Below are 13705 nucleotides of genomic sequence, written 5' to 3' on the forward strand. Positions count from 1 at the left end.
TCAACAACATCCACAGATAACACTACCCTTTTTTTATTTGAGCTGGAGATAACCTCACCACATAAACACATTTCACACTAGACATTTCTTTCACACGTGCTATTCTTTCTTTGGATGGATAGTTTTCTTTTTTCATCTTTGCACACAAGCAAAATGACCCATTTGTCCTCATTTTTTGCACTCTTTCCCAATGGCAGGACACTGAGACAAGCTTAATGGGGACTCCTACACCTATAACAGGTAATAATTTTGTCATATTTCTTTCCTGCTTATCCAGTTTTGCCGCCCAGAGTTTTTACCCACAGCACATACTTTTTCTGTCACATTCACAGATTTTGAATTATTTTCCTGTAATGTTTTCACCCATTTCTCGGACTGCTCAAAAGCTTTTGCAGTAGTAATGATATCTTGTAGTTTAGGATTCCCCATTACCCACAATTGTTCCTGTATTTTTTTTACTTCTTACATTTACAATTAGTTGGTCTCTAATCAGTTAATCAGTAATAATACCAAAATTGCAATTCATAGAGAGCGTCCTTAAGTATGTTAGAAAATCATCAAATGATTCTCCCTCCCTTTGCGCCCCAATAAATAATTTAAATCTGTTTAAATGTAGGTTTGAATCTGTATTCCATCCACAAAAAGCTTCCTCAAATTATTAAGGTCTCCTTTTTTTATTTGTGGTAAAGTCCTACAAGCCACTTGCCATTCCAAGCCTAAACAATTCAGTAAGATATTCTTTCTTTCAGTCCCCAATGTATTGCCATGAATTGCCTTCATATATGGCAAGAACTCCTCCTTCCAAAGGCCCAAGGTATGGGTGGGATCACCTTTATTTTGTAAACATTTAGCTGGCGGTTTAAACTGCATTGTTAATACCAAAGAACTAAAGTTATTAATAAATAAATGAAGACAACCTTAAAACGTAGTTCAAGAAAATGTTCTGCAATAATACCATACATTCTTGAAAATAGAGTAAACAAATAAAAATCACACACATATATATATCCTATCATGCATAGAGAGTCTAACACAAATACTGTTGTGTGCATCGGTGATGGAATCCAATATGTACAAGAATGCAGCACAGTACCTGTCTCTTCCTAGGCAGACAACGCCCACATTCTACAGTCAGAACATTAGAGCAGTCACTGGCTTGCCAGCAAGATTAGAATATAAACAATGTGCTTTAAAACAACATGAACATAAAAGCATACAACGGACTTGATCCAAATGCTTTTAGAGTAATTATCCAAGAGGTTTTTTAAAACAGAATGCCTATGTGCTTTCGAAGAGAATGTACCTTGATTTCCACACTTCAAAAAGTACTTACGCAAAATGAGTTTACGCTTTTTTTGTTCAGAATGTAAGTAACTGCTTAGGTAGAAGATGACTGGCAGAAAAAGTATAAAGGATGAAACTGCTATCACCGGCACCACATCATAGAAAGGAATATTGCATTTGAATATCTGACTCCACAGTATACGCGTACTGTTCATCTACAAGTAAAAACAAAAAGATAAGAAGAAATAAAGTGTAATTAATTTAGAAGTAAAACATTTTTAAATGCTTATATTTCGTGGCGTACAGAAAAATGAAAAATTTAAAGTGGGTAAAACTAGCTTTTTATTAATACAGAAAGTTAAGAAATCAATTAACAACTGAATGAATATTTACTTTATGTTGTTCCAAAGATGTCCTGTTAGGACCATTATTCCTTTAAAGCATGAAAATAGTGTCAACAGGGAAGAGGGGAAGGAAAGTACTAATCATTGCTGACTAATGCCAAATGGCTGCATTTGCACCATGCAAATGCATTGAGATGCATGAATGTACAAGAAGCTATGCGATGGACCCTGTACCACTGTGCAAACAGCGAATCATCCACTGCACAGCCACGTCTGAATAATGTAAACATTAAGCAGCAATGTGAACATGCCAGAGCAGCAATGTAAACAGGCGCAGCAGCAATGTAAACAGGCGCAGCAGCAATGTAAACAGGCACAGCAGCAGCACTGTAAACAGGTGCAGTAGCAATGTATACAACGGCAGCAGCATTAGCCACAGAAAACCTTTCCTCTCTGAAACTAATCCTTATAGCAAGGCATAGTCTCTCAATCATTTAAAGCTTCTAGGACTATCCCAGCACACAAAAACAGGGGTCAGATCCTTCAAAACTGAAACACGTCGGTTGATATCTTTATTGCCTGCTGAAGACAACGTCTTGAAAGGCCACGATGCCAAACAACTGTGTAACCATCTCCAAAACGCCAATTTCCTATGGACCTCGCAAGCTGGTTTCTGTTCAGCATAGAGACCGTTGCCCTCCTATTTTTGGATGACCTAACTGAACTGGATCAGGAACACGTATCAATGCTGTGATTCTATTACGATTATTGAATGCTGTCAACAAAGTAGATTGTGTGATACTCTGTTGTCATCCCAAAGTGGCCGATGTCAATGGCATCACCATGCAGTGGCTTAGATCCTTCCTCACTGGAGGTATCCAATCTGTTACGCTATCACAGTTCAATGCGCAGAATTTCCTCACCTTTTTAATGTATATGAGACCTGTAGTGAAAGCCCTATTAAAAACACTACCACGTACCTAGACTTACAGGAAACCAAGACATCGATATGGAAATGGATCGGTCAAAAGTGGCTCAAGTTGAAGACTTGATAAAACTGAAAATACGATTCGCAATTAGAAACGTAACCTCTGGCTTCATACTTATTGGCCAAGAGAACAAACTCTGGGCTAATTTAGAGGTTGGCAGCTGGGATTTACTAAGTGAGAGTGATTGAGTTAAGTACTGCATGGCCCTGCTGGCCAAATTTAGAGATGGCCACCAACCTTGCAGACATCTCTTGCACTGGCAGGAACCGCCATCACAGCATTTTGGGACACCATTGCAGGGTATGACAGAATATTCTGCCATTCCTTTGTGCACAGGCAACCTAATTTGCTGTCCCAGTGTTGCCGCAATGTGGTTAGTGTTTTTGCGGCATGTGTTTGCAGGGGATCACCCAAACAAAGCATCAGGTGACAGCTCTCCCTCATTACATGAACGTATTGGATTGTTAGGTGCATGTAAAGTTCTTGATGCATGTTGCCCCAGCACACTGGCTGTATGTAGTTGTACAGTAAAAATCACCCGAAGTGAGGCTGGTCTCATCTATAAGCTCCTCCATAGAGAGGAGCATACCGTCTTTGTGCAGGTCTACAAAGGCATGGATCCCCGCATCATTCCAGGGGCTCAGTTCCTGCAGAGATGTCACTACGGCTCTCCAAGGTGTGCCAAGGAACGGCAGTGATGGAACCTAGGGTGTTACCAATCTGGTGAGATATAGGCTCCTATGGAAGCAGTGGTATGTCAGCCGTATCCTAGGAGTGTGGAGAAGCAGCATCTTGGAGTGCAGGTGGAACAGGTGTAATATGTGGGAGAGGTCCCACAGAGGGGAGGTAGACACAGTGCCTTCCGGTTGGCAGCCCGCCAGCCACTTCACCACCACTCCAGTTGGGAGGCCAGGTAGTACTGAGCAGAAGACGGGTTTGGTAATGTATAGGGATAGATTGGCGAAGTAGTATACAAGACGTGTCAACATTACCATTTTGGTGAGGGCTATGCAGGGGCTGCCAGAACGCCATTTGCAATTGCAGGGAGGTGACAGCATGGACGTGATGGCAGTCCAGGAGGTCTGCTGAGGTCTGGTAGATATGTATGCCCAGTAACAGTTCTCTGGATGTCAGGGTTAGGCATGGTGGTGGTGAATGGGAATAGGCACTACTTAGCCCAGCTGACCCGAAGACCAGAAACATGTGCAAATCTGTCAAGCTTGTGTGCTATTGTGTCTGGGATATTCTGAATACCCCTGAGGTATCAGAGCATGTCATCTGCATAGAGTGACACAGAGTGGAGCCATCACATAGAGGTATCCTCTGGTGTTGGTCCTGCTTGCAAAGAATATGGGCCAGTGGCTTCTTTGCCAATAAGAAGATGAACGGAACAGCTGACACCCCAGGTGGGTGTCCCTGTGAATCTATAACGGGACAGATATGAGGCATCCTGTTTTTACCGTTACGAAGGAGTTGGTGTACAGGAGTTTGACCAGGAGGGTACATCAAGTCCCCAGCCCAGAGCGAGCGAGCACCTCAAATAGGTAGGGCTACTTGAGGGAGTCAAAAGCCTTTTCTAAGTTGAGCACGAGGCACCCCGCACGCGGCAACGGAGCATGGGTGTATTCAAGTACTCGGAAGAACTGGCATAGGTTCAGAGAGGTGTTTCTGAGTGCCACAAATTTGTTTTGGTCTGGGTACACTAACTGCAGAACTAGAGTGGGCAATCAGTCTGCTAAGATGTTGGCGAGTATTTTGTAGTCTGTGTTGAGAATTGAAAGCAGACTGTAGGTAGTCAGCTCCTCTGTATCCCTACTGGGCTTAGGCAATGGTATAAGCAGTGCTTCACGTAGCGTGGGAGGGAGAAGGGCAGCTACCATGGCCTTGATGTACAATGTTTTCATCCTGGGGGCAGTAACGTAGCATAAATCTTAAAGAATCTGAGTGGAGGCCAGTCCGGGCCTGGTGTCTTGCCAGTGGCTAGTGCTCAAAAGGCTTCCTGCACCTCTATAAGCATGATTTCTCTGTTGAGGGCCTCCCTTTTATCTGGTGGTGCACAAGGGAAGGCTACGTTCAGCAGGAAGGACTCAAGGTCCTCCAATGTAGCGGTAGACAATGACATATAGAGGGAAGTGTAGTGGCATATAAATCAATTGTGTATACTCCTCTTTGTTTTGTATGTCGATGACCGTGATAAGGCAAATGGAGAGAAGGGGACGCTTAGGCTGCTCCTGGCAAACCAGCCATTCAAGCAGAGGCCCAAATTGTCTGATTCGGAGTGTGTCTTTGCATCGTGGGCTGCACACTTGAGACATCACAATGTTTCTAGCAATGCGGCGTGTTCGCGTTTTGCTATTCCCAGCTTCTCCCTGCCGGCAGTAGTTTGTGTTTGCCTCTCTAATCAAAATAACAGCTGTTCTACGCATTAGACCTCGTTGTCAATCTGGCAGTCCATGTTTAGGGCTTTGCTCAGGCAGTGTGCCCTGATCTCCACTTTAAAGGCATCCCACTCAATAAGGCGGCAGTGCCCGTATTAAGGTCAAAATATTCAGCTATTCAGTTATCTAGGTATGCCCTGTATGGGGTTCTTACAGGGCTGTCACCTGTAAGCACCATGTGGGGATGGGGGAAGGGCCCGCTCGTGACTGTTTGAGGGTGGCCGCAGGTGAGTTGCAGCATGTATTGTCCCTTGTTTTAGAGTCACTGGTGCTCTGTGGCAAGCGTGAGTGCTAGGGTATGCAACGGAAGAACAGTACAATGGAGAAGCGGCTCCTACCACCAGCAGGAATGATCTTACCATTCTCTGTAAAGGAAAAACATTAATACATGGTTAATCACAACACTATGGCCCTGCGAGAAAGACCGCACTTGAAAGTTCAAAATCTGGGATCGTTCAAAGTATATCATCCACGGTTTGCAGTGTGACTCTGGGAAGCATGCCGGAGTCTGGAAGGAGGAAAGCAGATGACATTGAGCCCTCATTACTGGTGGATTTAGTGCTCTCTTTAGTGTCTGTGGGTGGAGAAGGATCCCAGAATGCTACAGCGACCTGCAATGCTCTCCTCCTCTCCAGTATAACTTGCTCCAGATTTGAGGAACGGTGCGCATGGGAGGCGATCTATGAGCGTGGTTCCCTATGCTTACGCTGGCTGCCACCGGAGGATCTTGAGATAGTGGTCTGTGCACATGCTTCTTTGAGATCTTTGAAGAAATGAGACTTACCGTCTGCTTGGACCCAGAGGTGAACCAGAAACAGGAGTGAATACTGAATGTTAGAGTCATTCAATTTGCGCTTCACTGCAAGGAAAGTGTGCCGCTGGTGCTAAACTGACAGTGCATAGTCTGGGAAGATCATCACTTAATCATTGTCTACTGACAGAATGTCTTGTCTCTGGGATCTGCGTAAACTTACATCATGGTCTCTATAAAGCAGAAGACGAGCGACACGCAGCCTAGGAGAGGTGTCTGACATGGGCAGTCACACCAGCACTCGGTGTACCCGCTCAATCGAAAACAAGGAGAAGAGAGCTGAAGTGGGAATAAAGCTGCGAAACCACACCTCGAAACAGGCCACAGGGTCGTGGCCCTCAGCGCCCTTGGGGAGGCCCACTACGTAAACACTGTTTATGTGTGAGCGCACCTCAGAATCCTCTACCCTGTCCTCCAACATGCAAAATTAGTTTTGCAGAATACATATTTGGGACCAGGCCCCCTGGATCTGTGGTTGAAGTGTCATTGTGTGTTACGCTCTCAGTAGACAAAGTTCCTTTGGTACTGTGTCTATTTTGATCTTTAGGGACACTCAGGATCTCTCTATGGTGGCCAAGACGATGTCCAGCTTTTCCTCAACTGAGTTGAAACCTATGGGAGGAAATGCGGAGTCCATGCTCTGAGACCAGAGCTGGCAGATCTGTGGAGCGCAAAACTGAAGAATGAGATCTAGAGCGGAGGAGCCCCATGATTGCTGCCAGTCCAGAAGGGGAAGGGGAGCAATCACAGGAGGGGGCTTGCTCACAAGTGCTGATCAGTGCTGAAGTGACTTGCAGCATGAGCAGGCCAGCAACCCAGTGGTGTAAGCAGTGCGAATTTGGGGGAGTGGGGATAATCCGGAACCTCTATGGTCACAGCAGCAGCTGTGGGCAGTGTGTGTCTCCCAAACTATTCACAGTGTCCAGCTGCCAAAAGGAGTCCGCCCTGGACAATAGGTCTGCCCGCAAGTGCCAGCTGGCATGTGTTTAGCCTGCGGATTGAGCAGCCAGACAGGTTAAGCCGACAATGTAGGGGCGACGCAGTACCAACAGAATCCCTCCGCTATCCGCAGGGGCAGCTGCTGTCTTCCAGGGCTGCAGGCCCCAACCGCCTGCTCCATGACGGCCTGCAGTTAAAATCCACCGGTGGAAGTGCCATCTGCCTTGTGTGAGGTGTTCCTTTTCCTCTCCAGCCCAACAAGAGGAATATTAGGATGTTCAGATCTGGCCCAGAGTGCCCCAGACCAGGGGTGCCGGGATGGCAGGGGCCCGACCTCCACTGTTTGGTTCCTATGTGGTATCTACAGTGTCCTGGTCAGGCCACAACATTCGCTGCAGTGCTCCACCGGTCTCCACCTCACTCCTCTGGGATCAGGGTCCTGAAGCCAGATGACAGGGTTCACCGTTGCCGTTGACACTAGCTGGTCCACACCTCAAGTAAATAGTGTGTTGGGTCTCAACGGCCCTTGGCACCAATCAGCTCCCCAGGGCAGCAACTCCAGCAGCTTTACAAACCCAAGGTGGCTGCTGCCACACTCACTGCCCACCTGGCCTACACTAGGCCCCCAGGGCCCTGTCAGGAATCTCACAGCTGCACCCCTCGCAGGGATTGCCTCAGACTCTGACCTCACGCTCAGCCTCAAGCCCTGCTGAACAAGTCCTCTGCGGCCTTTGGTAAGAGCCCGGGCCAGCATCCTCCAAGTGCGGGGTGAAGGCCCTGTTCTGATCCAGTCTTCCAGGTTCCCACAGGAGCCAAGGGCACCTCCTTGTCAGTCCATCAGGCCCTGCTGGTAGTTCCTGTGGCTCCCCACTCAGCCCAGGGACCAACACATTCCAACAGCTGTCCACCCCGCAGCCTCTGCGACTGGACCACAGCAGTGCATGTGGCGGGCAAGGTCAGGCCCCCGGTTCCAGGCCCCAGCTCATCTCTGCCCTTATCAGCACCTCCAGATGATTAGGAGGATCAATGATGCTGGAAGCAGGGTATTATTTGTGGATCTGAGAATCGATGCATGGAGTTCTTCTAAGGAACATCCACCATTGTGGTGATCTTATCCATGCCCCATGGGGGTATTATTGTTGCGTTCTTATGATACAGTCTGGTGGATGTTGCTTCACTCCAGAACCACAGTAGACACTCAAAATTCAAGGCACCAAAATGTGTAATCAAAATGTTGAATTTTTGCTTTAGGGTTTTATTTTGTTTCTATCCCGGCTACTAGTTGCTATCTTTTGCTACCTTGGCGCCAAGAGACCTTATGGTGAACACGTGCTCTAAATTAACATAACATATATAACATAACATAACATATCAAACATATAAAACAGAACATTAAGAACATAACATAAAAAAATAACATATCAAACATGACATGAAAAGCATAACATAAATCATAACAACATAACATATAAAGCACAGAACAAAATAACAGGTGTTGTTTTGTACAAATATAATAGTTTTACTTTCTCAATAAATAATTATTTGATCAATGTATTCAAAAGGTAGGACATGTATTGCTGTGTTTTACATGTCCTGATAGTGAAACGCTGCTAAAATCGTTTTTCACTATTGCAAGGACTATCTCTCCCATAGTTGGGAGCAGAGATATGGAGTTTGGGGTCTCTGAACTCACAATTTAAAAATACATCTTTTGGTTAAGTTGTTTTTTGAATTATAGGATTGAAAATGACACTTTTAGAAAGTGGGCATTTTCTTGCTTAACCATCTGTGCCTCTGCCTGTCTGCGGAATATACGCCTGGGTCCGGAAGACAGTTGGGCTGTTTGTGTATTCACACTAGACAGTCACACAAAGGGAGCGGAGGTTTACCCTGAAAATCCTGATGGCCCATCACCAGGCTGATGGGTCCTCCTGGTGGGAGGAGATGACACTTGCACCTGAATAGGACTGTGCCTGTCCTCACACAAAGAAGTCTCCAACCCCATGGAGTGTGTCTAGGGTCAGGGCAGGGAAAGGCAGAGTCTTGTGCACTATAAAGACTTCTATTTGAAGTCTGCCCACTCCAAAGACAGAAATCGGTTTAAGTACCTGACCTCGGACACCACAGTTAGAACACTTGTGGTCATAGGGCATTCTGCCAGGAAGAAAAGCTGTATGCTGTAAGATGGACTGCCACTCGGCCTGTTGCTTTATTGTGCTGGCCTGCTGCTTGCTGCTTCTTTCCCGGGAGTGAAAGGACTAGACTTTTCTTTCTACATCCTGCTTTCCAAGGTTATCCAAAGGCTTGAACCCAGCTTGCCTCCTGTTAAGACGTCTCAGGGACATCAAAGACTTCATCTGTCAGTGCCTGGGCTCTTCTGCTGAGAGTCCTGATTCGCCAAGTGGTGCCAACTACAGTCCCCGTTCCATTGGAAGTGTAAGCTGGTGACCTGAAGGAGAAAATCCATGCACTGATGCACTGCAGCACAAAAACTGATGCAGCACGTCTCCCGGCTGCAGAATCGACGCAGAGCCTGTTTCACCGTGGCTCCATCAATAACATGTGTAGGATTTTCCACGGTTCGTCCCTGGGGCGTCAATTTGTCATCGATCCCACATCGCAGTAAGGAAGCAAGTCTGCATGTCTAAAAATCAACACATCACCTTTCCTGCGAGGAAAGAATCAACTAATCACCTCCCCTGCCAGTAAGGAACCAAAGCATCACCTCTCCTATGAGGAAAGAATCTACGCATCACCTTTCCTGTGCAGTAAGGAACCGACGCATAGCTTTGCTTTTCGGCACCTCACCTCCCCTGCAGCCCGCACCGGCTGGGTATTGACACATCTTTGTGTTAAACAAATACAACCATTGATTTGTATTAATTAAGACTCATTTCAGCTTTTAAAAAGTGATATCTTTACTTGTGTATGTTGGCTTTTGTCGTTTTGGTCTCGTTTCATTTAGATAAATGTTGGGATTTTTTTTTAAACAGGTGTGGGTGTGTGTGTGTGTGTGTGTGTGTCCTCCCCCCATCCCACCCCTACTTGCTAGAGTGAAGGTCCCTACTTGGACACTGTGCAAACCGCTGCCAGCTAGAGACCCCCTTTTTTAGCTGCTTTTTATGAAATATTATTTCCTATAAAGCTACATCAGGTTAGCTCTATGTGAGTTGAGTAGCATTTTACTCACTGCATCTTTTTGCCTAACTTGGCTTGTAAATATTAACTTAGTTATTTCTTAACTTATTGTTTTGATGTTGTAAAATATACTGCAGGTTTTTTGTTTGTGAGAAAATCCTTCAAGCTTCATCAAAGGAAATAATGGTCAGGTACTCCCCAAAGGAACCTGTCTACCTTTAAAAAGCCAAACTGTTTGGGAAGCTCAGTCACGGATCAGATCAAAGATGTGGCCTCTCTCAAGTAACATAACAATCAGATATCCTACATCAGTTATTTCTATTATCCTTTCCTAGAAAAACAAATATTTAAATTCTGAAAATAAAAGCAGCCAGGAGTATTTATTCCATGTGTGGTACCACAATGCCAAACGACATGTGTAATCCTTCAATAACACAGAGTTTTGTACTGAAGGATAGTTAGTTTTACAGTGTTGAAACTGTCCAAAGTATTTTTGGTTCCTATTCCTGACACTAATTTTTTTTTTTTTTTATGTATGTATTTGTAGGTCCTTCACTGTCATTGATCCTCTTGCTTTCTACACTTTCTCTTACCCTGCTTGTTTCATTGTTTTTGGTCTCTGTATATATTTCATCCATACATCTTGCTCCCTGTCTAGGTATCTTTGTCTCTACTGCCCTTCTTCCTCCCTTCCTATCCCTTGCTCAGCCCCTCCCACTTTCTGTCTGGGCCTCTCATAATTTTTATCTGTCTTGGCCTTTCTATTACTATGCCTCTCCTTAAACTTTTCCCTCAATTCCAGTCTTTTCCTCTTTTCAGGTATTGCTTACATCTTCTCCTTTCTAATCCCGTCACACTCAGTCTATGGGTCTACCTCTCTCAAGTCTCTAAAAGGCCTCTCTTAATAGTTCCATATAAAGACAAAAAAGTTGTAAATTTCTATCCATAGTTACATATGAAGACAAAAAAATTGTACATTTACTTATGTCACACTACAAATTACAAAAAGCATTCACATCAATAAATATTTTCACATGTGCAAATTGAAATGTGTGCATGCCATGCTAAAGTACATTTGACACTGTAAACATGTGTTTGTTTCTCCAAAACAAAGATGCTTTTCCTTATGGATAAACAACTTACCCTGAAAAGGAGTAAAGGAGCTCACTTTTAACTAGCAAAATGTGTCCGAGTGTTTCCCAGCATCTGCAGATGTATCTAGCCCGAGATGCCAGTAAATATGCCCTCGTAAGCAGATGTGTTTACAAGGAAATGTATCCCCATGGCAGAATTTTTTGGCATGGGTGAACACAGTTATTCTTTCTTTAAGATAAACAGTATACACAAAGAAAAAAATTACGTATTCTGCTTCCAACCTAAGTCTCCCTTATTCCCTACTTTGATTTATATCCTAAAATAATTAAACAAACACAATATTCAGTATACAACCATCTCCTGCCAGCTATCATAATCAAATTACATGTTGCACTGAAGTCCCTGCATAGTCCCGAAGGGAGACTATTGGGCCAAAATATTACTTTCTGCCCTGCCACCAGTATAACACGATCATTAGCTTAACTTCAAACAGAGAGAATCTTTGCTTTCCACACAGATTCTGATGATTAATAGCTTAACTATTGGTTAAGCATTATAAGCCAGATGGGAGCGATAATATCCACAGAGTAATCAAATATTATGGCATAAATCTCCTGTAATCTCTCTGTTTCATACATTTTAGAGGTTTTGTTGAACACTACCCCTGAAAATTGCACCAGAATATGAGGAACCTCAGTAAGAATAGACAAATTTCCTTAGGGATTAAACCTGAAACAGGTAAACTTTCTCCATGATTAAACTGTACTATTCTGCTTTAGGTATAATACAACCTTTCCAAAATGAAGTACTGGATTTTCAGAGCAACAAATCTGTACAATTTAATTGAAGCTTTCCGCAGGTATTCTTCTTTGTCCTCCCATCCCTCCGCACCCAAAACATTTCATCATTGTTGTGGTGAAAGTTGTTTCATTGAGGTTCCAGCGAATGCAGAGAAATAAGTAAAGTGGGCTTTAGATATCATTATCCTCGCTATTCAGAATTATGGTATTGTCAGTCTTATGTCCTTTTACATACTTTAGAAGCTCCTGTAAAACCCATAAATCCCTTATTTCAAGCTACCTGAGAAATAAAGTCCAAAAAAGAGAAAAGGTCTGTGAGACCTATCATCTTCTCTTTTTAATTAATATCACCAATAACCTGAATTTCCAAGATTTCATCACCTTCCTATCTATAAAAGAAAAGAAAGAATTACATTGAAAGGAGTTGGATAAAATCTTTTCTACACAAGTAACACAGGCAATTGTCAACATTTCCAAATAACTAACCAGATACCATTAAGTCATAATCACATTATTCTGAAAAATGTGGGGTTTGAGAGCTGAAAAGCATAATTTCGTAACTCGGGGGTACACCCTACTCTATTCAGTGTCTCAGCCAAATGTGTCCTGTGCAATTCTGCTACCCAATGATTTCTCATGTATGGCAATGTCTCTTGCATTTTCGACTTTGGCACAATAGGTAACTATGTGCAGTCAAGTGACAATTTGAATCAATTAAAGTAAGGAAAAACGGTGGAGTGAGTGCTAGTGCAGAACGTGCTCTGTTCTCCTTCAGAAGTGACACACGCATGTGATAAACATGATCATCTTGCATGTCAAAACATCAAGAACACAGTCCATCATATTAAATTACATATTCAAAAGGGGATCTATGGTATAATCAGCAGACAGCACACCTAGTTCATGCCGTCATTCTCACAATGAAACTCATGTTAGTATAATGCAAATACAAAATACTGAGGTGCAATGTTACTTATCAATATAAAAAAAACTAAATGATACAAACTAGTTCTAAAGGTCACTTGAGTGACTGAAACCTATATAGGTTGGAAAGACAACACATTTCAGACTTTTTACATTGTCAAAACCTTGACCTATACATGTGCTCATCAAGTAGCCTGATTAAGGGCACTATCCGCATGCCAGCTATGCTGTGTGTTGATTGTTCACATTTTCATGCGTAAAGGAAAAGCACTGTTTTTGTTTGCAACAAGACCAAACTGTTTGGACACAAATGCTTCAAGCTGAGAAAACATGGGTTTGACATACTGAGACCAACATATGGTCATGCACAAAAGGGGTATATTTGAACAAACAGAAATATGTACCAAGTATTTGGCTTGAGGACAGCTGATGATGGTCAGAGAATTTACTGGTGGTGTCTTTGTTATGATGTGTTTTAGTCCAATTGTCTGAAGCTCATCCACACAACTATAAAATGCATGATATCCTAAATAAAATGTCTGGATCAGAAAACAGTTTCAGGAGTAGTTAATGGAGTGATCTGTCAATCCCATCATTAGCCAGGCCAATTCAGGAATAGGGCCAGAGAGAGAACCCAGACAGACAATCTTTAGAAATGTCAGATAAAAGAATAACCAGCAAGAAACAGGCATTGGCAAAGCCAATAGGTCTCTCACAAGAGCTATTGGCTTTGGCAATTTTATGTAACCATGCCTTGCTGCATGGCTAAAACCGGGTGGCATGGCTGAAAGTAACTATAATAAAGCGCTATTAAATGACCAGAGCTAATGCATTTAAAAAAAAAAAAACACATTAGCGATGGGAGAGTAACAGCCCTTTTTTTTTTAAAACAAAAAATGTAGCCATGTTCTTCAGAGGCAACACAGAGGACAGGAGGGAGGGG

The 13705-nt window shown here is 43.5% G+C and overlaps 1 protein-coding gene across 1 annotated transcript in view; it reads right to left on the reverse strand.

Annotated features, from left to right (window-relative positions):
• Positions 1–13705, reverse strand: part of OSTM1 (osteoclastogenesis associated transmembrane protein 1) — an 83784-nt gene that overhangs the window by 14458 nt on the left and 55621 nt on the right. Inside the window, exon 5 of the mRNA XM_069235449.1 lies at positions 1334–1499. Within this exon, the coding sequence (XP_069091550.1) occupies positions 1334–1499 (166 nt within the window). The remainder of the gene's footprint in view (positions 1–1333; positions 1500–13705) is intronic.

This window comes from Pleurodeles waltl, chromosome 5, assembly GCF_031143425.1.
Source record: "Pleurodeles waltl isolate 20211129_DDA chromosome 5, aPleWal1.hap1.20221129, whole genome shotgun sequence".
Taxonomy (NCBI): domain Eukaryota; kingdom Metazoa; phylum Chordata; class Amphibia; order Caudata; family Salamandridae; genus Pleurodeles; species Pleurodeles waltl.